This window comes from Pollachius pollachius (assembly GCF_949987615.1).
Source record: "Pollachius pollachius genome assembly, chromosome: 12".
In the NCBI taxonomy this organism is placed as follows: Eukaryota; Metazoa; Chordata; class Actinopteri; order Gadiformes; family Gadidae; genus Pollachius; species Pollachius pollachius.
In genome coordinates, this window is record NC_136945.1 from 17,132,905 (window position 1) to 17,159,838 (window position 26,934).

Below are 26,934 nucleotides of genomic sequence, written 5' to 3' on the forward strand. Positions count from 1 at the left end.
CTCGTTCATTCTGGTGTCAGTGAACGGCACGCTCACTCGGTTTAACTTCGTTCAATGGGGGGGTTATTTCTCTATCAACACGGCGGATGCGCGCGCAGATCGCCGTGTTGTTTGACCGGTTGCCATGGTAATCTCCGTGCGGTTCATTTGCAGTTGAGGTGTTGCCAGTTTACTGTTACATTAAACTGTAATCAGAAAAGGTGGTTATATGCTATAGACCCTATAGTATCTGTCATATAAAGGCTGGGACGAATTTCATATTATAAATATGTACACTTTACTTTGAAAGTATAGACCAGCGCGATTCCCATTGAAACAAATGGCACGGTGATTATTCTTCGAAACGAGAGCTGTTCAATTGTGGAAAATGAATTAAACTGTAACCAGACAACGCGGTAATATGCTATAGACCCTAGTATATCTGTGATATAAAGGCTGAGACGAATTTCGAATTATAAATATGTACAATCCATAACGTTAGCTCTCTCTGGCTCATAGCTCAGCGGACTAGAATATCTCATAGAATCATTGCTTGTTGGCCGGAAACGGAAAGGGGGGCTGTTCACGTTTGGTTGTAGTCTTTTCGCTCGGTTCTCCGTCTCATCAGTAGGGCTAGAACCGAGCGAAAAGACTACAACCAAACGTGAACACTCCCCCCTTTCCGTTTCCGGCCAACGAGTAATGAGTCTTCCAACAGAAATCAATGGGATTAACAAAATGCGCTAAATGTGCAATAAAACACAATAGAAACCGTATTTCGCTACGATACTTGATTCAACCACTCTATATCATCCTAGACAAACCACAACGGGGGCTCAATGTTCAAAATACCAGAAAAAACGAAAAGCTCACAGCAACATATTGAAAAAAAGAACTATGAGCTAGTTCATTTTTTGGAACTGTGAACTTAGTTCAAAATTTTGAATTATGAACGTTTAACTGAACTAGTTCATTTTAAGATTTGTGAAATGAACTTTGAACTAGTTCACGAAGAAAGTGAACTTTCCCAACACTGACTACCAGATCATTAGTCCCACTAACACGTAATCGTTGCTAAGACATTATTCTTTAAATAATTTTTAATGAGATGACTCTTTAGATTTTTCTTTATGACTAATTAATGACTAATCTATATAGTTTATGTAGGTGACTGAAAAAGATGGATTCATATTTACCTTTTGTACAGTAAACGATGTTACCGCGGGCCTCGGGGAATGCAGAAAACAGGAGGATAAAATCTCACACACACAGCCAATCAGTAGGGATCCCATCCACTATTAAACACGCACACCATTTAACTAATCATCCAATCATCAACTCATACACAAACATATCAACAGGCTTGCACGCAAGGGAACATGGACACAGAGAGGGACATTAATTCCTCATCAACACGTGTATTTTTGGTCTATTACCAAATGTCATATTACAATGTCCAAGTTCTCCTGGTTTCCCACTTTTTGGACGATAATCTCATGTAGGCTATAGTTCTGCTGATGCTCTGAATGACATGGGGGGGAGGTAGACGTTGGAATTATCTCCAAACTGTCAACACTAGGATTTCAGTATCAGCCGCACGGGAGCTCGACTAAGGATAACTGTCATGTCAACATAGCAGTAATGCTCTCAGCTATACGGCATCACACATCAAGTTTGATGCCACTATCTTACGGTTTATAAAAGCAGGACATCATGGCCAAGGAAAATTAGACATTGTGATGATGATGAAGAGCTGTAGTATTGGATACATATCAAACTAATTGATGCTTTTGGTGCTATGATAACAATGGCACAGTTATTACCAGCTTTTTTATAAAATAATTATAATAACAAAAATAATAATGTAATCATTCAATCAAAATCAGTTCATTTGCATGGTCCAAGGTTGCAGTACATTAGGACCTTGGACATAGGTCCAAAAGCACACATCCTAACACCTTAATACACTGAATGACAACAACAAGACCAACAAGCAAACAACAGAACCGCTGTCTTAGAGTATATCCTCTGTTGACATTCAGTCAGTTAGGCATTCAGTCCTCTCCCTCCAACACCGGGAGCTCTGGTAGCACCATACTTCACCTCAAACCTCAGTTCAACCCTCAACATTAACCGTTTCCTCTTAACATCATCTCTCTCTCAAAACAATTCCCACCGGAGCTATTTTCATTAGCATCACATCTGTGGACTGAGGAATAGACGCTGTCGCTTGGACTGTGTCGGGACTAGAATTACAATAGCTGTTGTTCGATTGGCCATGTGTTGGGAAGGTGGGAGGGAGGGGGCGGGGGGAGTGCTGATTAGTACTTGATTGATTGTCCAAGGTCGTCGTCTGGGTTTTCATTGAGAAGACAAACAAAGCGCTGCATCCAGGAAACATTTCCCAGACTTGATTTGTGGTTGGCGTGCAGATCGAGGGAAATGTTTGACGGCATGATAAATATGTCCTTCGTTAAGCATGTTTTTGTTTAAAATGTTGTTTTTCTGGTTTAATTTCCTGTAATTTATTCCGGGCTATCAAGCTCACGCGAGCTCCCGACACACAAACACTTTCCCCCGCACACATTCACACATGTATCCGCACACACACACCCAAAACACTCAGCCTGTCCTCCTGGTAGTGGTTGGTCGTGATGGAACTGAAGAACAGAAGGGCGTCGAGGCACATTTAAATTAAAACTTTAATATCGGAGTGGATTGCGTGTGCTGTTGCAAAAGCGAGGCCAACTCTATTGCACATTATCTTACAAAGGTTATGTCGCTACAAATGCTCACTACTCTGAATGGTAAATGGTAATAGCTTCAGAACTGTAAAGTCCACATTAACATAAGGGCTACATTTTAGGTAACGTTCCATACTGGTGCGTTTAGGTAAGGAAGTTTCAGTTGGTTAGGTTCTGGGTTGGCACTACAGGATCCTGGGGGATTTAGCATGCTCGTCCTGCCTCTGCTGAACTTCTTCTTCTTCTATGAGAAAACACGATCCTGCTTCCACTTCCACAGCCTTTACTCCATAGCTTTTGCTCCATCATCTTTCTTTCTTTTGAAGACTAGGGATTCCCTTATTCAGGTATTATACTACAGCTATGGTATGCTTCAGTCAGTTTTGATCACTTTGATGTACCCCTATTTTGACCCTAATCTAGACCCGTTGACAAAAGACTCACATTTTTGAATACTTCAGGCATTTGGGATTTTGGGCCAAGACTGCATTTTGGAGGGCTTCCAGAGGCTGGCCGGGTGCCGGATGGGATGGCAGACCATTCATTGTGTCTTGGAGCCACTGTGTTTATAACCAGCAAACAGCTGTCAGCTAGGAGAGAGAGAGAGAGAGAGAGAGAGAGAGAGAGCACAGGGAAGTGTTCCTTCATCCCTTCTGATGTCAACGGCTTCACAGTGTGCAATAATGATTGATTAATGTGAGCTTTCATGCTGGATGTTTGTTCTGTGTTGATCAGATTTGCCTGGCGTCTTCGCCGTCTCTTGCTCTGACATGGCGGATTACTGGTCGTGCTCAACATTCAATTTATCAACATCAACGATGGGAATGTTTTTTCCGGTTTCTTTTTTGCAGCTTTTCAAAGTTATTTAAATTAAAGAAGACTCCATTCAATTTGTACACACCATTCATGGTATTTAACATTCCATCCGCCTTCCACAAAAAAAAGAATTATATAGACATGAAAAATAATATAAATTGGTAGGGTTATATTGCACGGATCAATTGTTGTTCATAATTGTGCAGCATCTCTATTTGTACGGTTGCATCGTCCTTATCATCCTAATGATTGCCTGTCTCTCTTTGTGTCTGCAGAGTCCACAATACCCCCTCCAGGACAAGAAGTTTATGGTGAGACTTGATCCTTAAATCACTCGCTCTCGCTCACTCTTTCTCTATTAATACTTTAAAAGCTTTAAAAATTATCTTTTTAATGGATTGGGAAAACCAAAGCTGCCAAATAATTAGATTGAACAAACTCTCACAAGCAACCAACATAGATGGACACGCTCACTCTGACTCACTCTGTCTTTAATGTCATTGTATTTATTCATTGCACGTATTCATCATGTTTTCTTATTCCTTCGCCTTATTTTTCCGGCTACTTTTTGCCAAATTAGTTTAATGATTTGTAAAGATCAAGACAACTTCTCTCAGCCTCTGCAGTAAAGATCTGGAGCCTTAACTGACTGACACACACACACACACACACACACACACACACTTTTGATATTTGAAGGCTAAGTCCCCCCGCATGGAGGAGATGACGGGGGGCACTAGAGGGAAGGAGGGTGGAGCCGACAGGGATGGATATGATGCTGTGACACATCCGCCTGGGTGGTGTGTGTGTGGAGCCACGGCCCTCAGAGATCCAGAGAGTGACAGCTCTCAGGCATGTGGAAAGGGAACACCACTTCGCTCCTTCCTTCCTGACTCCCTGTGCTTTTCTAAAGGGATAAATGTCAGAATGTGTTCCGAATGCAAAGTCAACGATATGGGAAAGACCACAAGGATAGGCTAGTGGTCCGGGGTTTCCATGGTGACTTCCAGCCCAAAGGTTCTGGGTTCGATCCCCAATATGTGCAGTGTTACCTGTAGGCTTCCCTGAGCAATATGCCCTAACACCTACCTGCTCCTTGCTGATGTTTCACTGTAAATCGCTTTGGATTAATGTGTCTAAAGGACCCGAGGGCTAAGTAAATATCAATGACATCAAATGTTAATAGTTCAATATAATGATATCAGCTGCAGAACCAACTGTGTGCTCTTCCATCTGGAAGAACTTCTTTCCATGAAGAGCAAAGGACACTCCAATGGATTCAAAGGCAAGAGAGTAAACAAAATAAACAAAATAGATTTTTGTGATTTTTGTGTTATGTGTTCACACAAGCACACGCAAACGCACACACACACCTCAGCTCTTTGTATGTGTCCTTCTACTACTCATGCACTCAAATATGTTCCAAAGTTCAAGTAATTGCACTCCCATGCTGGGCCAGGAGAGGTCATCTACGGTGCGGTGGAAGTCTCTGTGCACTGTTATTAAAGTTATGATTAGTGAGCAGAGTAGGGGTCAAAGTACCAAGCCTGCTGTAAGAGTTCTGATTAGGATGAGAGAGAGAGAGAGAGAGAGAGAGAGAGAGAGAGAGAGAGAGAGAGAGAGACTGTGAAAACGGAGGGGTGAGTAAGGTCATTAGACAGGACTTGGTACAAATCTCCATACCCCCTTCCACCGCTATATCTAATTAAGGCGGCTGCTAGAGACCGCTCAACTTAGACCTGCTAACACAAGGTCACTGCGGTGCATGCTTATGCTATCTCACGTGGCTTGCACTGGGAGTAGTGGCGCTGATTCTGCGTTCTCTTTGTCTTGACCGGCAGATCAATTTAAAGACTCTCTCTTGTGCGGGACTTGCCAACTCAGTGGGAGGTCTTCATCCTGCACGCCTGTTACTGGGCCACCATTGGTGTCGCAGCAATTTATTCATGAGTTGTTGTGTCGAGGACAGATGGGACTTCTAAAGGCAAGGTCGCAAACAATAGTTGTTGTAGAATATTATGGTTTCAAGTTGTAGAATATAATGGTTTCCCGAACAGCATTCCATTATAATAGAGATTTTATACAGATGTGAACATTAGCGATTAGAATAAAGGCTCCATTATCGGTGTCTACTACTGGTCTCTATTATTGGTTTCAAGTACTATTGGGCCCTATTATCTGTGTCTTCTACTGGTCTCTAGTATTTGTCTCTAGGGCTATTGGTCTCTATTATCAGGTTCTAATACTGGTCTCTATTATTGGTCTCTAGTACTATTGATCTCTACTATGGGTGTCTACTACTGGTCTTTATTATTGGTCTCTAGCACTATTGGTCTCTGTTATCAGGTTCTAATACTGGTCTCTATTATTGGTCTCTGGTACTATTGGTCTCTGTTATCGGTGTCTACTGCTGGTCTCTATTATTGGTCTCCAGTGCTATTGCTCTCTATAATCTATGTCTACTTCTGATCTATATTATTGGTCTCTAGTACTATGGGTCTCTATAATCGTTGCTACTATGGGTTTCTATTGTTGTCTCATTAAGTTCTGTGGCACCCCTCCACAGTGTGATAAACTGCAGGGTGTCAGACAGACGACAGCTGCTTGGACTGGTTGCGTTTGTCATAGAAAACAGTCTTGACTCTGATGGACTGCGGCCTCGGCTCTGCACCGCTGTACTCCTCAGTCTCTAGTGCGTAAAAAAGAAGTAGGTCGTGGTGTATGCGTGCTGTTTTACTAGTCAGTCATCTAGCACAGGGACCTGCAGTGAATACATTTGAAGGTACAGGTCGTACAGGCAGGCGTTACATGCTAGCCCAAGGTGCAAACAGATGGATTATGGGTAAACTGGGAGTGGAAGGACTCTGGGTTAACCCGGACTGACCTAAATGAGTAAGTGTTGGTTTTAGGGGACGTGCCTCCACCCATGCTTGTTTGCATGGGTCTTTGGTCGTGTGCACTGCAGACACGTGCAATTGAATGCAGAGGAATACTAAATGAGATAAACGTTGAGAACGCATCAAGGAATATATCTCAGATTGGTATTCAGAGCATAGTTTTATTTGTATGAGGTTGACATTTTGAACACGACTTTGTGAGACAGGGATTCCGATCACACACTTTATTTGTAGAGAAAGAATTTTAGAACTCAGAACTTTATTTATAGAGACAGGGATTTGGAACACAGAACATTACTTGTATGAGATAATAATTCAGAACTGAGAACTTTACTTGTATGAGATAGGAATTTGGAACACAGAACTTTACTTGTATGGGATAGGAATTTGCAACACAGAACTGTGTTTATACGAGATTAGGTTGTGTTCACATCTAGCATTTTTTTAAATCTGCCAGCGCTTGTTTTACATTATATTCCTATGGAGCAGAGCGTTTCTGGAAAAACTCACGGCCGTTTTTTTAAACGCCTCTCCCAGCGTTTTTTTTCTGCTATACGGAGAGTTGAAAAAAGTTCAACTTTCAGGAAGAAAGTGGCCGACGTCAGGCGTCTTTTTGGCAACTGACCAATCACAAGCGGACATTGACACTTCGTCACGAAGGAAACTCTCAACTGTCAAAACAAGAAACAATGGCGGACAAATCACTCTGGAAAGTGCCGGTGGAGCGATTAATAGTTTTAATTACAGAACATGTCGATATCTACGACATGTCTAATGGGCTCTAGCCTGGATACGTAGTAGGCGAGTAACGTCGGGTCTAGAATGAGTTCATTGCTAGGTGATTAGAAAAAACGCTCTCTGCGCTTTTGGGACAAAAAACGCTGCCAGCTTTTTTTTGTTTGTTGAAAAAGCGGTCGGCTCAACTTTTCCCTATTACCAAAAACACTAGATGTGAACACGGCCTTAGGATTCGGAACATGGAGCGTCAGACCTTTACTGCTCAGTGTGGCGGTTAGGACCACCTGCTCTCTGACGAGACATCCGGACCACAGGCCCCAGACCATTATGGTTAAAATAGTCTCCCGTTGGGCGGGGCAGGTCGTGAACGCACTGTGGTGTGTTGTTTTAATGGCGCTTAAGCTTCCAGCACAGCACAGTGTTTCTAATTAAAGGCTCATTAAGCTGATTGGTGCAGATAATGGCAGCCCTCCACTTTGTCTGTCTGTCTGTCTGTCTGTCTGTCTGTCTGTGGCTCCCTGCCATGCTGGAATCAGGAGGCGGTATAAATGCCATGACATTTTAACATGACTTGTTATTCCGGATGTTGTTCCCGCTTGATCCCATCCTCAGTTCTCACCAAAGCGGTGCCGTCAGCAGATGCTTGTTTGGATTGGAGGCTGAAAATAAACATCGCTTTTCAAAGGTATAGAAATAACCCTGGAACCTGCTGGCAGTTGGTATATGCTATGTTGCTGTGATGGGGTCGTGTTTGTTTTATCCAATGTGAGCTCTCGCTAGACTCTTACATTTACACCCACATATTTGTAGGTGTTTCAGGGCAGGGTCAGGTAAGGGAAAAGAGTTGATAGCCAGTGTGTGTTAAGTGTTCTGGCGTATACTGGCTACTGTGCTGCGTCACCCAGGTGAGTGCTACACCCGGTTAGTGAATCCGGTGTTATATTCCTCCCCCCCCCCCCCCCCCTCACTGCCACATGCACACACATATACAGACTCGGTATGTCTAGTGATTTGGTTTGGTCTTCAAAGGCAATATACAAATGCTTTTATTATATTTTATTTATTATTATAATTATTATTATTACTATTATTAATATGAAGCAGGGTTAAGGATCATCATAAGGCAGGGCAGGGTTTTTATTAAGGGACTTGAGGAGGCTGTGAAGTAGCACAGCTTCTTGTAATGGGGCCATTCACTACAACAACAACAAGTCAATGCTGTCCCGACAGCAGGCGAGATGCCCTGCGTGCATCACAACGGGAGGTCCACTAGTTTAGTATCGATGTGCTGACCCAGCGGCCGGCTTACTGATGTCTATAGAACATTTTCTCTGGTAAACCCGGGCCGAGTTAAGGTAAGCAGGTAAGCAGGCTTAACTGCTTACCTTAAGATTACCTTCTTACCTTAAAGACAGGCAGAAAGAAAGGCAGGCAGGAAGACAGGCGGGAGAAAGGCAGGTAGACAGGCATGCAGGTAGGCAGGCTGACAGGGATGTAGGCTGTCAGGAAGGCACACGGACAGCTAGGCTAGCAGGCAGACAGATAGTTAGGCAGGCTTGGGGGCAGGTATAAAGGCAGGCCAGTCTTGTACTGACATTAGGAACAATTGTGGTAATTAAGTCGTAATTACGTCGAGCTTGAGAACAACCCAACGAGGCATCTAATCTGTCTGTCTGCTTCTCTTCAGACCTTAGCTAATAGCCGGCCTTGGACTTGGTGTATGAGGTGGAGTTGTGAGGGTAAGCTGATAACAGAACAAAGTCGATGGAGTCAGTACAGAGGAAATGAGCTAATTGAGACTCTGACCTGCAGAGGTTCAGCTATAAAGCTGCAGCATATGCTAGGCTAGTGTGAGTACACTAGCCTACACACTAGCCTACTGAGGCATACAAAAGCTTATGATAGCAAACATCAGGCTAATGTAGCATACTCTTCCTTACTTTGGCATAGCATACACTAGGTTAGTGTAGAATACAGTAGCTTACTGTAGTATACAGTATCTTACTGTACCATAAGCTACCTTGCTGTAGCATAGGCTAGTTTACTGTAGCATGTGGTATCGCACTGATGAAAAGGAAAAGGCTAGCTTACCCTGACGTACTGAATCATATGCTATCTAGTGTAGCTTACCCAAACCTATTTACTAACTTACTTATATACTCTTATTATATACTCTCTCTATCTTATTGTGTGTAATTGCATTGGACTAATTTATGGTTGTAGGAATCATTATTTTGTTCCTGTACCTCTACAATGGGTCAACAGGTATCTGTAATTGAATGGTAAAAGTAATCCCTTTTTCTGCCAAATAGGATTTGACAATCTTGGTTTTTGTTGACCTTTGTGCAAGATTAAGGCTTGTATAAACAAGATAAGAACAGGTTGAATTATATGATATTTATTCATGGACAATTCAACAATGTGCTACTTGCACTGAGCCCTGTTTTAAATGCTTTCAGTATTGAAAATAAAATCCCTGTTTCTATCACAATGCTTTTGTTGCCAAGGTCAAACAGGGAGATGGGAGAGAAACATCTAGAACAAATGAGTCGTGCCACAGGCCTGGTTTAGCCAGCCTGACTCACACCTGATTGGGTAACCATGGGCAGGAACGGGAGAGTACGTGGGATATATTTTTGGTTCCTGTGAGTGGGAGCGTTATTTTGGATGCACCACACGCATGGGAAGAATAACCCCCGCTGAATATTGACCGCTGGGGTAGCAGGAGTAATAATACATTGACTGATTGACGGATGCACCTCAGTAATAGTTCAGCGAGCCTCCACAGAATGCTGCCCAATCAGTGTTCATGAGGGAGGAGGGGGGAGGGTCTTATTGGTGCAATGTTGTTCTTCCTTCTTCCACACTCTTGATGCACACCTGTCGGATTACTAATTAGATGACAGCTCTCTCACACACACACACACACACACACACACACACACACACACACACACACACACACAAATAAACATTGGCATTGAGACACAAAGACACTTAAAGCAATACTTCTACTCGCACACACACACACACACACACACACACACACACACAAATAAACATTGGCATTGAGACATAATGACAGTTATAGCAAATGCTTCTACTCACATGCACACACACAGACACACACACACACACACACAAATAAACATTGGCATTGAGACACAAAGACACTTAAAGCAATACTTCTACTCACATGCACACAAAAACACACACACACACAAATACACGCACACAACACATGCACACTTGCACACACACACAGAGGGCCCTATTTTAACGGTCTGAAACGCAAGTGAGAGGCGTGAAAGTAGCTTTGTGGGCGGTTCTATGGTGATGTTGCTATTTAACCGGTGGATAAATTACTCTTACGCCCGGCGCAAATCTAAAAAGGGTTGGTGTGAAGTAGCCTAATGCATTGATTTAAAAGTACAACTTATTACCGCTGTATCAGCTGTTCTTTCCCAAATAATTTACCAAGAATGTGTGGCTAGGTAGAAGCAAAGTGTATGCGCGAGGGGCACAAGCAACATTATACATGTGCCCTTAAAATAGCATCTGAACAACGCGCCACTGTCTTTAAACCAGGTATTTCCTGGTTTGTGGCGGAATTGTTTTCTGAAACTGAAAAATAGCACCAGGGAAAGTTTGCGCCAGAACACGCCTCCTCCTTTCGCCGAACCGCCCCTTGGGGCACAAGATCATTCCCTAATTTTCCGACGCGTGGCGGTGGAGGGAAAAGAACGCTCTGCGCCAGTTGCAAACTAGCAACGACACATGCGTCAGTGTAGAAAGTCAGTTGCGCTGGATCCAAGATAGGGCCCAGAGTATATGCAAATGCAGACACATAGATCTGAAGATCTATGAAAAACCCCATCCAGTTTTTTTAAGTTTCTTAGTACCGCCCACAGACAACACACACACACACACACACACACCCAAAGCCTATATACAGTACATGTACATTATAAGAAGTGGACTCCTCCCCACAGTTACTCAACCCTACAAATCAATTTCATTCACAGTCCACCTCCGATCCCTGCATGTAAGACATAGAAAATCAATCTGGTGCTCCACACTCCCTCAGAGCCCCAGGGACCTGAGGGTTTTTTCCCAGAGCAGGATGATATAGCAGGAGCATGTGAAGTGATGCACTCTCTGGAAGGCTCAGGTGCAGTGTTTCTCAAACAGATTGTCCTGTGGAATGGCTTGAAGAACCGGGAGGGATTGTAGGATTTAATACATTTTCCTGACATAGTTAAACCGCTTGTGTGTCAATTTGCCGGCCAAAATCCATTGATGTGTGTGTATTTCAGTCTATTCATTTAGTGGCATGCCAACAAATAATCTGGGCTTCTAAACACAGCTCTACAATAACAATAATGTGTCCCTAACTAAATTGCTTATTTGCTTCAAAATAATAATAATCTTGTGATGATTAGCTTAGAATGAACAGTTGGAAGAATGCTGATAAGAGCTTGTGTGGGTCTCTGTTGTGTTTTGACAAAACATAAGAGGGCCAATTAGTTATTGTATTCTATTCTGCTTCATTATGTCCTTTATGTTTTTAATCACAGCTTTTCTTAGGTACTGCCTCAGTGGTAGTGGATATAGATTTTGACCATAGATGACCCTCTTAGCAGTCGAGATAACAATATTTAAATTGACAGGAGCAAAGCATGAAGCTCATTAGCTTTATCTCACAGCTACAGTTGGTTGAGTATTTGTTTTGTTCTGTGATGCTGCCTGCTGTGTTAAGATTGCTTTTGTGGACGCATACAGACAACCCTCTCTGTATTCCTGAGATTTCTCTCCATGGGTATTGGACATACCGGACATTACATTTAAATTGACTATGTGGTGAAAGCCTTCTCTGCGTAGGAGTAGTACAACCTAGGAACACACACACACACACACACACACACACACACACACACACACACACACACACACACACACACACACACACACCCAAAGCCTATATACAGTACATTATATCTTTCCCTACATGTTCCATCGCCATATTTGGTTGATTACAATGCGATGCTACAAAGCTCTGATATCTCCTCCACCGGTTCTACATGTGCACACAGAAAAGCACATGTGCAAGAGTACACAATCACACACACACACACACACACACACGTTGCTGTCATCCCTCAACACGCTTATGACTAAGGTAGGTCGAAGTTGGCTGGCCAGTAATAATACAAGGTAAGGTAGCAAGGTAGGGAAGGATTTAGGCAAGCAGGGTGGAAGCTAGGTAAAGGGGGATGGATTTGTGGAAGGACGCAGGGTGTAAGTTATGGAGGGGAGGGTGGGAGGGAAGTAGCGAAGGGGGTAAGGAAGAAGGAAGTAGGGAACCCTTTCATGTCGGATAAAGTGGTGCACAATCTGTTTGTCCTTGCGTGTTTGTCCTCAAGCTTCCCGGCTCTGTGTTTGCGTTTTCTTGGCTCACGTTGCTTGCCGATAAGCTTCCTCTTGCAACAGCCATCACAACTTCCAGGGCCCCTCATCGGCCCCCTGTCCCTGAATGAACACCAGAACCACACACCCAGAGAGCTCAATTATCCACCCCTGGCTAGTGCCGAGGCTATAGCGCTGAGGCTATCAAGAGGCTTTAGCACCAAGGCTATAACGCCTAGCCGAGGCTATCAAAGGGCTATAGCGCCGAGGCTATAGCACCAAGGCCTTCAAGAGGCTATAGAGCCGAGGCTATCAAGAGGCTGTAGTGCCGAGGCTATAGCACCGAGGCGTTAGTGCCGAGGCTATCAAGAGGCTATAGCACCGAGGCATTAGCGCCGGGGCTATCAAGAGGCTATAGAACCGAGGCTATCAAGAGGCTATAGCACTGAGGCTATCAAGAGGCTATAGCACTGAGGCTATCGAGAGGCTATAGCGCCGAGGCTATCAAGAGGCTATAGCGCCGAGGCTATCAAGAGGCTTTAGCACCGAGGCTATAGCGCCACGGCTATCAAGAGGCAATAGTGCTGATGTGATCAAGAGGCTATAGCACTGAGGCTATCAAGAGGCTTTAGAGTCTAGGCTAGTCCAGACAGGGAAGCAGGGACTCGAGCAGTGCTATAAGCTCATGTCCACGGGCGCTCTGAATATCAGCAGGATGATTTATGGGCACAGTGGAGACTGCATCTGTGGTTTTTCTGTGGCTGATTCCCTATGTCTGTGGCGGTCTCTCAGGAGCACAACTTTCAATCAGCTCTGGAAACAGGCTGTTTGTTTGTGTGTGTGTGTGTGTGTGTGTGTGTGTGTGTGTGTCTGCGTGTGTGTGTGTGTGCATGTGCGTGCAGATACCAGGATCATTGGCTCATGGAATCCGAAAACGTAAACTCTTATTTAGTGTATTGGTATATACACAAACCATATTTATGTCAAACATATTCAAGTCAGCCTTGAAGCGGTTATGCTCTAATGTCTGATAGATAGATCATAAAAGGCTGACCGATGTAAATTTATAAATTCATCCTAATAACAAAAAATCTCAAAGAATGTACACTATAAGAAAAACCTCTCAAAGGCCTATTTTCAAACAAAAATGTTAAACTTGTATTATGCAGAATAATGTTTAGGTTCACCTTGTATCAGTAATAAAGTCAGGGACCTTGGGTCTAGCAATGGCTCTCTCTCTCTCTCTCTCCCACTCCCTCCCTCTCTCTCACCCTGCCCCTCCCTCCCTCCCTCCCTCACCTGTTCCCAGTCCAACAATGGGCCTGGGGCCAGCGGTGAAGGATCGGCAGACGGGGCCCGTCCAGACTCCGAGATAATTATAGAAACCAGTGGGGCTCCATGTAGCACCCACTGCAGCACTAGTAATAATCCACTTTATTAAAGGTTCCTTTTACAAACCTCTGTTTTATATCCAAGGCCGTCTTTTCATAACCTTACCAAACACACATCAAGTGCTTCTCAAAAACGCAATCAAACCCATGAAAATGGGCTGGATTGATCGGTTGAACTTTTTTTTTGTATTTTTATTTAATCAAAATGTTTCACCCCTTCCCTCCAAAAATAAGATCCACCTTAATTATACTGTGGAATTCTTCCAAGAGGCACTCAAACCTCTATCTGTCAATACGTGCCACACCTTTAACTAGATTTCATATTTGAAGATGGATTAAATGTATTAAAAATACATTCCTATGCCACTGCTTTTAAAGTTTTTATCGATTTACTTTTTTGTGGGTTTTGGTCTATGGTTTATCCCCAGAGGGTTTGGGGCCTGTTTTGAACCCGCTGGCCACTGCGATATTCTCGAGAGTGCTTGACCCTAATGAAACCATAGCTATTATAAATATTGTAGCCAGACTGAAGAGCCCCATCAGTACCATCAGTACATAAAACACACCGTAAGCCCTAACATTGAGCTATCGTTAAATCCATCAGCCTCTGACCACATGACGTTATCTATATTACATCTATTACTTACATGGGAAGCACCAGGGACATCTGAAGGGCAGAATACTTTTCCTTTAATATTATCCATTATAATTGGAGTGGCCATATTAAAAAAATGTAATATTCAGGATACCCAATCACGGTGGACTACCGTGCATATCACGTGAAAGGAACATTGCAACGTACAGCATGTCCAACACTTCATGCACTATATGCTGATATTATACATGCATTCCCACACTGCCTGCCAGAGCCACGCCGTGAATTCAGACTGTCGATGTATCTCTGCACCGGGGGCCTCATAACGACACCATTTCCTGGTGAATAAGAGTAAGTATTAGCATGGAGTGCGGTGAGGGGTTGGAGGACGTGTAGGGATTATATACTTCGCCAGCAGAGAGAGACAGAGGGGGAAGACGGGGTAGCCAGGGAGACTGCAAGTTGTTGGCCAGGAAAGGAGACCTTAATGTGCCAACAAAAAACTTGATCAGCGACTGCCGACTCACCTGCACACACCTGTTGTAAACCAGTCCATGCAAAGTTTGCCACTGACTTAAAAATTGCAATTGAGTCTGATTCCAAGTCCCTTTGGTTTTATCTGGCACTTCTCTTCTTGTAAGACCTTGGCAGACCTTGAGAGACCTGCCGGTTGAGGCTGTAATCTCTACACTCTTGACTTTCGGCTGACTGTGGCTGTGGTCACCAACGCTGTAGGGAGGGAGGGAAGGTAGGAGAGGGGTAGGGAGTGAGTTAGGGAAAGGGCGATGGGGGGAGGAAACTGGTTGGAGGTTGGGAGGTAATAGGAGAGGGGCCAAGGGAGGTAGGTAGGGAAGGTTGGTTGAGAGGGAAGAAAGGCAGGAGATAGGTAGGGAAAATAGAAGGAGAGAGGGAGTTATTTAAGTAAACATTGAAGTCAGAGTCGAGAGAGAGCGAGAGAGAGAGAGAGAGAGTTAGACGTAGTTGTAGTAGTGTAGTGGATAGTTACCAACTAGGAAAAACTATACACCCGCAGGATATGTCCGTTCATCCCATGTACTAAAAAAGGGAAAAACTAACCGTAGAACAGGTTTCTCATGCTCCTCAGAAACAGCTCAGGCTGTGTGTGCCTTGGAGGCTGTGTGCTCTGGAACAAAGAGATTAGGCCGTCTATCTCTGGTATTACCTGTAAGATAACACCAGCACTTGGGTTGGGTGTGGACAAATCCACATCCTACCCCTCTCTCTGCGTGCGCTGGCTCACAACCGCCAAGGTAACTCACGGGTGGAAATGCATACCCAGAGGAACACCTCGCCACCTGGAACCCTTCTTTGGAGTAGCTTGTCCCAGGTACCTGGTGGAAGGCACTGGCCTTCTTCGCTCAGCATACCAGGAGAGACAGTGGTGTAGCCGACCAGCCGAGGGATGGACAGGAGGCTTTCCCTTGGCCCCAGGAGAGAGAGCTTCTCTGACACTCTGCTGCGGAAGGTGCAGCACATTTGGTGAGGTGTTTTTGGGGTGTAGGTGGGGGTACCGTCCCATGGCGCCCGGTTGAAGTTGATAAATGATGCCCCGTATTTTGTTTCCAAACGTTCCATTATTTGTGGGTGCTTTCGTTTTGGTTGCAATACTGATGGCAACAAACCAAACTGAGTGTGTCCGTCTGAATTTTTATTTATGCTAACCTCAGAAGTGGAGTACAGCCATGACTTTGTGGAAATGTGGGAGTTATGTGTACTGCAAAGATTTAGTTATTTTATAATTCCAAGATGGTCTTTATTTATGACAATAGGCAGCGTACATATAGCCGTTAGTTAGAGCAAGTATTAGGATGCTAGGATTGGATAAAAATCTCTATGTATTTTGTGCTGTCCATTCATTGCAATCAAGCCTTTTGTATTCAAATGAGCTAATAACTATTTCCAAAGATTTACATTCATTGGTTCAACATTGTTATTGAGGGGGTGATCCGATCTTCCGATTGGAGCGGAGGACAATGTCCAACCAATCACTGTGCAGATGTGCTCATGGATGTTCTAAATGTTGTCCTCATGATGTTAAACCAGTACACAAGGGGGAGGCAGATGAGTCATTGATGTCCCATGTCAGGGATAGCGTCCTCTCTTGTTGTGCCGATGACTTCCTGTGCGAGCCGGAAAATGCACAGCGGTGTGCCGTGTGCCTTTCAGACGTCTCTTTGTTCTTTTTGTGCTTTTATCGCAGCAACTTAAGCCCAAAGCCCACTGCAGTGTCAGCACACACAAAACTTGATTCCTGTTGATTGCTCACACTTGATTCCTGTTCAAGTGAACAAAACATGTGACCTCTTTTCTAGGTTGTGCTGCAGATAGGAGCGTAAATGTCGGCTGTGTGCTTGCTCTGGGCTTAGCATTGACATTAGTCATTAATGAGCAGGTGGGTTTAAAGTGCATTCACACCAAAGTGAACCGAATACTCTACTCGCGTTACTTTAATGGGTTTGCCTGTGGGAACCTCAAACTTTTCTTGTGCAAGTGATTTAGCATCAAGCGGAATTCGCTGGAAAGTTCAAATAATTCAACTCGAGCGAATGACGAATTAGCATTGTTCATGCGAGTAGAATCACGCGAAATCTCATGAACCAGGTCATTAGTGCCCTGCCAGTCAGCCAGCCGGCGAAAAATGTGCATCTATTTGGGTCTTTGCATTGACTTTGTATGTAATCGCGCTGTGCCTTTTGCTTTTGGTGTGAACGCTTTTTGTGTGAAAAGCATGTAAGCAATGCTTACAGGCAGATGGTGGACTTTGCCTAACCCCAACCTGTTTATAAAATCTAAAAAGCATCACTGACTCAGTTGGTTTGGACTGAGATGCCTGACTAAAATTGTTGTAGTGGTGTCTCTAGTGCATATCAGGAACACTGTGTATCATGAGGTGGGCGATGGAATGTTGCCTGTGAAAAGATTGGGAGAGAATCAGAGAGAGAGAGAGAGAGGGGGGGAGAGAGAAGGAGTCAGGGAAAGAGAGAGTGGGAGGGAGGGAGAGTGAGAGTATCAGGAATAGAGGGAAAGAGAGAGAGCGAGGAGGGGCAGCTTCCCAGCATCCTCTGTCAGGAGCTGGGCTGAGGTTCTACAGCAGGTGTAGAGCGAGCAAGAGCGAGTCAGGCACGCGGAAAGGAGAGACAACACAGAGGCAGCGAGAGGGAACATAGCGGTTGTAGTTTGTTCTAGGCAGAGCCACTCTTGGGGGGGTGGGGACAAGAGAGGAGCTACAGCACACAAACGGAAAAAGAGAAAGAGAAAGAGCGAGAGGTAAGTAAAACGATGGCTGGCGTTAGAAACACAAGATGTTGTTTTGCCAACTGGCAGGGTGATGGAGAGATCTGCAGAGAGGGATAGCAACAAAACATGGATTGTAAAATTGTGGGGTAGGGGTTTAGAGTGAGTGGGAAAGTGAAAGAAATATTTGTGTGTGTGTGTGGTTGCTGCCTGAGTTTGGCTTCTAGCTTTAGCAGCAAATCTGTGCAAGGCTGATCTCTTGATTCTACGCCTGTGCAGACCTTGGACATATTCTTTACTTATGTTCTTACATCTCTCTCCTTTTCTCTACTAGTCTCTCTCTCACTCTCGCACAGATTGTGGGAGTGACGAAGAGAGAGTGTGTGAGTTCCTTTGCTGTGTTGGTTTCCATCCTTGATAAGATTAGCTGCCCCTCCATGATAGGTCGACTTACAGAGCTGAGGTTTGAGGGTTTGTTTGTTTGTGTGTGTGTGTGTGTGTAGCATCGCATTGTTATCAACCAAATATGGCGATGGAACATGTGGGGAAAGATATTGGGCAAGATGTTGCCAAGGTTAAGACTGATTCCCAGACAAGATACTGGGTTCGAATCCCAATGTCCGCAGTCTGATTGTATTCATCAGAGTAGAGACAATCTAACACCCTACCTGCTCTTTTTGACATGTATCTGAACTCGCTTTGGAGGAAAGTGTGCTAAATTAATTGTGTAGGCAAGTAGTAGGCATGTAGGCATCTGTGTTTACAATATTAATATTAATTATATGGAGTATCGGCTAAAAGATACTCCAGTGGGAACGACCAGAACTTTTTCATTTTGAATTAATCAGGCAACCACTGCAGGTCAAGCTTCATTTCCTTATTACTCTAGTAATTACAGTCTTTATACGGTCCCTGTATGCATAAGGAAAATGTCAACGGTACCATTCCTTCAGATGGAAAATTTAGCTTTAGGTAGATTCTTCTCCTCCTTCCTCTTCGCCTTCAGCTTCTTAAAAAATGTATTAAAAAAGATTCCCGGACACAAAGCTTCAACACAACAGCAAGGGGCAACAATTACATTGCTGAAGGACGCCCCTCATGGCTGCTGTTTTCAAGGGGTAGCGTGCATGCTGTCCTCGCGTTAAGTGGCTGGGTGCTGCAGACGCAGCTCAGCTACATCTACTCAAGTTTTCACACATTTTTTATATTTAACATTTTTACACCAGACACCTACACCTAACCACTCACCGCACCGCTGGCAGATACAAAATGCCCACTGGCTTTGTGATTAATGAAAGACATTATCATGGTTGTACAGAGGCTCAGTCAAGGCTATGCTGAATATTTCCTCATCCGATTAGCTATGTCTGAAAAGCAAATGATCATCTTTTATTTTAGACTTTTACCAAGAGAATAACGCAAAAATAATAACCAATCTCAATTGGTCGTTATCAGTTCCAGTGGTTTCTTCGCATACATATGTTGGATAGGCGGAGCTTAGACATGACTTATTCGGTCACCCAAATATGGTCCTGCATCGTGGAGCATCCAGCCAAAGATTTTATACGCTAAATGAGTTTGGTCCCAAGGCCCCAGTTGCGGGGAGACAAAGTGGGCGAGCGTAACTAGATTTGGTGGCGCTGTCTGAGGACTTCCCTGTCAGAGGCCGTCCAGCACGAATGAGTCACCTGTTTCATGACATCTCAGTCCCTCCATTGCCGCGGACATATCCCAGAGCCGAGAAATCTGTCAAGGTCTATGTCAAAAGTATCGTGCAAAGTATCGTGTTCTTGGTTTTTTGTTGATTTGTTTCGTGGAGTCAACATTCGATTCAACTTTCAGTCAACATTAATATTATAGAAACCAGTTGCCAAGCATTTATCCAAATGGATGATATGCTGTTGTGCTATTTTGCTGCATGCATGACACCGTTCTGGTGTAAGTGTTCTGAGTAAAGTTTCATATTTAGCAAAGGCTTTTAATGTGTTCAAAATCGAGTCATTTCAAAATCAACAAAGCTCCTATCTTTGGTTATATTTCCTGGATACTGGCCACAATGAGTCATCCCCTCATATTGTTAATTCAGTAGATGTAAAAAAAGGTTCTGGTTCTCTGTGAATATGGATGAATATGCCTGCCAAACAGAGCAGTCTTCTACGTGTTTCACCGGCAGGTTCAACGCGGTCATAGCGGTGTGTGTATAAGTCAGCAACAGTTAACAACCTTCCTGCTAGCTGTCCACCACGAGTGAGGCGTTCCGCAGAGGCGGCCCAGCGCTGTACTCTAATATCAACAACAACAAATATCTTACAATGCATTCTCCATTCAACGTGACGTGAATGTCCATGACTCTAGTCGATGGTTCGTCCTGGCCTCCTGACCTTCTAATTAGACATCGGGGAAGGACAGAGCTGGATGCCGGTCTGTCCCGGTCTGTAAACATCGTAGAGCAGCATGGCGGACCATCACCTGCCTCTTAATGATGCTGATCTGTATTCAGCGGCCACAAGTCCTTCAGATGGACAAAGAGCCGACATCATCTTAAGCCCTTCTCCTTGGAGGTACGAGATAAGCTTTCAGCTTAATTATAAAGTTTGTGGACCTTTCAGAAGGCATAGGTAAAGTTGTTTGCTTGCAATAGATTGGTCATAGTCTATACTAGTGTGTATTGTGTTTCTACATGTATCCTGACTACTTTAGAAAAGTGTGCATGTCACCACTAACTACTGGAAAAGACACATGTGTTTAGAAAGTGAAAGTCCCGCATGGCACTGAACTATGCGTTAATCAAGAAGTAAATCTGTTCATTCTTTTTGGATATATTTGAGAGTTCAGAGTTTAGTTTAGGATTCCGACATTTGGGCCACGGACAAAGGGCGGATGCCAGCCATTGTGACACCCTGACCTTAACACCTGGCCAGGCCATGAGTCCGGGTGACACTCCCTTCGTCTGGCCTCATCATTTGGCCACGGTAATGATGGCATCGGGGGTGAGCCGTAAGGTATGACCAACCCAGCAGACTATGGGAAATTTTCCTTCCAATTACCTAAGCTCTTTGGTGCTTTCAAATGCCCTGGGTCCTTGATGCAGATCCCACTTTTTCCTTGGGTCTCTAATCGAAATATTATCAGTTAGATGTTCAATCAAATTGATTTTAGATTCACCCCATAGATCTTAAACTACTGCTCCTGCAGCAGTAGAGTAAAAGGCAACAGGGGACTCAGTGTCTGTCAGTACAACGTCCGGAGTCGCTCGGAGGAGAGCTTCCGAGATTCTGCTCTGCATACACGATTTTAATGAGATTTTATTACTTTACGATTTAAATGCTTTATTCCGTCCCGCGGGTGTGTCCGCGCACCACTTTGTAAAAAGTCTCTCTCTCTGCGACTAGACATAAAAGCCAGTGAGGAAAGTACAAACTCAAACAGAATGTCTGCCGTTCTGAAATTAGTCCAAAACCTGAGAAAAACGAAGGCATGACAGGGAACCACACCGAGGGCCCAGTACCACTAAGACTGAGCAGCTGTGGATGGAGACCTTCACGGGCATCGTGCTGGTGCACTATCCATGTACTACTGCACGGGTCTAGAGAGCCCCAAGCCCAAGGGCCATCTCCTTTGGCCCTGGGGGCCATTGGAGCCCTAGCCACGGGATACACGTCTACGTTTTGTTGTGTTGCAAGAACCACAGCTTCACGCTGAATACGCTTTGGTAGTTTCCTAATAACATTATTGACCTTCCTGACTTACCCCATCCCTAGTTAGGGTTGCATACACAGGAACGCCGAGAGAGGGGGTATGTCGTACCAGGTGACCGGGAATATCGGTGGCTCAGTGCGCCTACAAAAAATTTAGCTTATTCAAAAGAATAAACGGTTCTCCGCTGCAGATTTGCAAGCTTGGCTTCGTATTTTGTACAGAGCTGTTGTTAGGAGAGAGTAGGCAGGGGAAGTGCACCATGACACTCACTCCTCCTCCTCCTTGTCCTCCCTGCTCCTCTGATGGTGGGGTTCAGCTGTCTGTCCTGCAGGGGAATTTAGGGAAGACCCCGAAGACATGGAAGGAGTTGGGCGGGGCTATGCACATTTTGAACATTTGTGCAATTAGTATTTTTTACAGTGTAGTGCAATGAAGGCCGGACGCTGGCCTGTGGTCGCTGTCATCATGTCCTGTAAGGTGATCAGCTGAGGGGTCACTGGGATTCTTTATAACCCTAGTAAACTTTGTGATAATGTGTTTCAGTCTTTTTTTTTTCTACATCACTATACATCGACTCTTAATCTCTTTCTCGCTCTCTCTATCTCACTCAGTCCTTTTTCTCTGCAATTCTCTTACTTACTCCCCCTGCTCTCTCCTTATTAGTGTGGTTGATACTGCAAGCACATCTACTGTTCTTCATAAATTTTCTTTATTCCCTTTGACTGTTTTTTGTGCAGTTTACTGCTCCTGCATACTTTCAGCTACAGAAACCATTCAACTATCAAAACGTTCAGCTCTTTAACGACATAATGGCTATCTCTCTGCGTTTTTCAACTCTTTAAACTTTTTAACTATTACGCGTTTTCGGCTTTCTTTATTACAATGTAAGCCTTCTCCGACACTTCAACTACTTCAGACATCGTAACTTGGTTAATTTGAAACGTTAACCTTCGTTCAAACCATTTAACAAATCAACACACTTCTCGATAACCTTTTATACTTTTTTCAGAATCACAGTTTAGGTTCCATATCAGCTTTTATTTCAGTTAGTCTCATTGTTTTACGCTGAGGTTAGAGCGCGGAGGACGTACAGGCAGTGTTGCCAGATTGGGCGGTGTTTTTCCGCCAAGCTGGACAACATTTTACGATGTTAAGGCAGCGGTGACGCTAGCGTTGACGATAGCCCTGAAGTTAGCATTTTAGCAGCCACACTCTCGCAGTTCGTTAGGACGAAACACATTCTAGTTGTCTACCGCACTTTATCTCTGTTATCGCTAATTCCTTCTCTAACACGAAAAGCGCTCTTTAATTATTAGCTCTATTAATTATCTCTCCTTTTTCTGTCCCCCCTTCCTCCCTCCTCTTTCTGTCTGCATGTCTATTTCCCCCTCTTTTTAACGCTCATGATAGAAATATACATGAATGTCTCTCTAACTCTCTCTCTCTCTCTCTCGCTCTCTCTGTGTCATAGGAAACAAGATGGAAGGATTCCACGCCTGTCTGACCGAGTAGAGCCCTCTCCGGTGTGTTTTGGCCCTCCATCTTCGCCTCTGTCAATCCCAAAGGTAAAAGAAAAGGAAAAGAGCACGGCCAATTACATCTTTGTCTGTTTCCATGAGCTGAGCACCAATGTTGTCTTTAGAGACCTAACATCTAAGCCCTCTGAAAACCCGACATCAATAGAACAAGAATTTACTGATTGCTCCAATCCGCCCCTCGCAACAAATTGAGTTCAACAATCTCCTTCCGATTTTCTTGAGCTTTTCAAAATCGTCAGGACTTCCTCAAAGGTTTACCGGGGAAAGATTTTGCAAATCACACTCTTTTGAATTATTTCTAAAGGTGTTTATTCTTGGAGAAAAGCTTGTCTGTACCGAGCAACCTTCGTCAACAACGGCTCATTCTCAAGCGACAGGAAAAGAATTGAGACTCTGCCTAGTCGATACGTTCAGGCGGCACAAATTGGTATGAGTATGAAAACATTCTCTTGTGATATACCTCCACCCAAATACCAACACCTCCTTCATCTATCTCTGCTCTTCTTGGGCACCCCATTGGCCTATCTGTCTCTTTGTCTCCCCGCTCTGTCAGCTTGGCTAATCATCTCGCTCACCCCATCTACCCTGTTCACAGGACAAAGGTGTTCCTAATGGCCGCAGCCGTAGCGGTGGCTGGTAGTCTGGCGCACGCACACACACACACACACACACACATACACACACACAGCCCTGATATGCACAGGCGCACACACACCTCATCCACACCTGAGACACACACACACACACACACACACACACACATCTCTGCCCTGCGGCAGCACCAGGCAGACAGCTTGTTATCATTGTGACACATAGGGGGCTGGTGAACACGTCTTGTTCAGGAGAGTGATGTAAAGCCACCTTGGGGGGGATGGGGGGGGGAGGTGTTGTCGGGTCTCCAGGAAGCCACCCGATCCTAGCTTCCTGGTGAGGCTCATATACACTGCATATTGTATAGTAGTGTAACACACTGATTTCCACCTGTGAGTGCGCGTGGTCTCCCAGGGTCTTTGGTGTGCATTCGGATGGTGAATATTAGTAGGATTTTATAAAGAGATGATCAAGATCCCATCGGTTTTAATAGCATGAAAGCTTTATTACAAATAATAACATGCTTGACAAACAATAGCATGCTTTTATAAACGTGTACATTTTATGTACTTATAGCAAACTACAGTGTAAGTTATTTGACTTACACTGTAGAAAATGGCTAATGCCAAAACTGTAAAAAACAAAATATCAGCATTAAATATCGACCCTAGTGTATTATATAATGTAGATATATTGACCATCATTGACTGCAAAACATTCTGCCTGTCTTTGAGAATGTTTCAGATATAGGGAAATAATCGTAGGCGTAACCAAAATGACCTTTTTTCTACCTGCTGTTCTCCAATATCTAAACTGAATTAAACATGCCTGCTGTGTTGCTCAAGGCAAAGACAGAGCTTTATACTTCCATAACCCTGGAAACTACCAGCTGTTTCGTTTTTCCTACTTTCAATATTGTTCTGCCAAGTGTGTTTGAATAGAACATGGAGAGGATCTGGAAGATTTCAGAATAATTTACATGACGACGCCCAAGAGATTTGGAGTCGGCTTAGCATTTTGCAGCTTAGTCGGGATCTGATGCTGGTTATATTCTCACCGATCCATGTGGTTCTGAAGAGAGAAAATGAACACGGGTGCCTTTACACCTGATGGCACTGACTGCCACATGGTTACTCATGCTTTTGTATCATCTTTCATCTAACATCCATTTGTGATTCCAAGGGCCCTATCTTGCATCCGGCGCAATTGACTTTCTCACTGGCGCATGTGTCGTTGCTAGTTTGCAACTGGCGCAGAGCGTTCTTTTCCCTCCTGCGCCACGCGTCGGTAAATTAGGGAACGATCTTGCGCCCCAAGAGGCGGTTCGTGGAAAGGAGGAGGCGTGTTATGGCGCAAACGTTCCCTGGTACTATTTTGCAGTTTCAGAAATCATTTGCGCCACAAACCAGGAAATACCTGGTTTAAAGTCAGTGGCGCGTTGTTCAAATGCTATTTTAAGGGCGCATGCATAATGTTGCTTGTGCACCTCGCGCATAGACTTTGCTTCTCTCATCTACCTAGCCACACATTCTTGGTAAATTATTTGGTAAAGAACAGCTGATACAGTGGTTATAAGTTGTACTTTTAAATCAATGCATCTGAAAACACCGTACAGCAAACACATATTTTCTTGACACAGACATCGTGTACATGCCCATAACTTTTAGGATTGATGAGTATTTGATCATGAGAAAACATTGTTTGACCGCGAGTGAGTGTTAAAAATAATGATTGAATGCTGGCGGCGCGCCCGCGTGTGTGTGTAAAATAATTAATGAATGTGGGCGCGAGTGTGTGCGTCCATCTCCAACACACGCAAACTAAACACGTAACGCATAATACAGTCCATGGCAATGTATATTAACGGGGGGGACGATAACGATAATGCATACAATACTGATAAGAAACAATGTTTATAATGTATTGCGTATATCATTAAATAGAATCACAGTTACCGCATATCATATGTGTGTTAAGTTTTCTTTGCCGAAAAAAAATTATATTATTTGAGGACTCAGTATTTCTGAAGTTGTGGTCGAAAATCTTATTCCATGTGTGAATTAGGCCATATTATTTGGCCATAAACTGAGCCATTTGAAGTTTAAAATTCATGTGCATCTGTCTCATCGGAGACTGCAGACGCGCTGTCAAAATATCAACTCGTCAGATTCATATGCGCTCATGGCTCGTAAAGGGGATGGGAGATGGCACTCTCATTGGTTTATTGCACGTTAAGCCCAAACCACACCTACGGGTAATTAGGATACTTCAGACCAACCCTTTTTAGATTTGCGCCGGGCGCAAGAGTCATTTGCGTCGGTAAAATAGCAACATCGCCATAGAACCGCCCACAAAGCTACTTGCGCTTGGCGCTTCTCACTTGCGTTTCAGACCGTTAAAATAGGGCCCAAAATGTCCTTTCCCACAGTAACCAGGCCACGATAGCAGATCAACAGGGCACAAATATAACATCCATGAACACATCAACTGAAAGACTCTGTATGGAAGAAAAATCCATAAATCTGCATACAGTATGTGATGATATTATTCAAGACCATGCATGAAATAAATGAAAGCAGTTCTTTAAATCAAACACATCCACATCCACCCACCAACTGTTTGTATACTTCCAGTTTATTGTTTCAAAGCATTCTGTGGCGGACCCAATCTGGCCGTCGGAGCAGCAGGCGGTCGTTGTGATTGGCCATTCCAGCCCACTGTTTCCCTCACCTGGGAGAAATCTCGGTAATCAGCCCATCAGGAGGGCCAACGGCGACCCTTCAAATGTCGCCTGAATCCCAGCGGTTGATTAATGTTTCCGCCACATTATTGCATGGAACTATTATCCATAATTGGGGGGTGTGCATTTCAATAGCGCTTATTGTTGAGTGAAAGAGGGCCTATCCATTCCCAGTTCAATGCTCGGTCCTGGCCAGTATACACTCTGCTGCCGAGCGGTCAATGTTATGCTTCTGGAGAGGTCCTTTCATGCATACATCACACTTGTTTACCGGCGAAGCCATTATGTTGTGTCGTAAAAATGTTTTCATGTGAATGGGAATTTTGCTTAATTACCTCTATTATGGCTTATTTCCGTGATTATTACGATGCATTATTATTGACATGGTGCTGACGATAGAGAGAAACTGAATCAAGGCAAGGCAAGGCATGGCAAGGCAATTGTATTTGTATATCGAATTTCTTACATCAAGCAGTTCAATGTGCTTTACAGAGAAAAAGACAACAGTATAATTTATAGTGAAGAAATACATGCAAGAAATATAA

The 26,934-nt window shown here is 44.0% G+C and overlaps 1 protein-coding gene across 2 annotated transcripts in view; it reads left to right on the forward strand.

Annotated features, from left to right (window-relative positions):
• The window catches only part of rap1gapb (RAP1 GTPase activating protein b), a 68,738-nt gene that overhangs the window by 6,784 nt on the left and 35,020 nt on the right, over window positions 1-26,934 (forward strand). The window contains exons 2-3 of one of the 2 annotated variants that reach the window (XM_079748070.1): window positions 3,815-3,850; window positions 22,992-23,085. In XM_079748070.1, the coding sequence (XP_079604196.1) occupies window positions 3,815-3,850; window positions 22,992-23,085 (130 nt within the window). Of the gene's footprint in view, window positions 1-3,814; window positions 3,851-15,536; window positions 16,067-22,991; window positions 23,086-26,934 lie in introns of those variants that run through there. The other variant, XM_079748071.1, reaches the window with a different exon arrangement.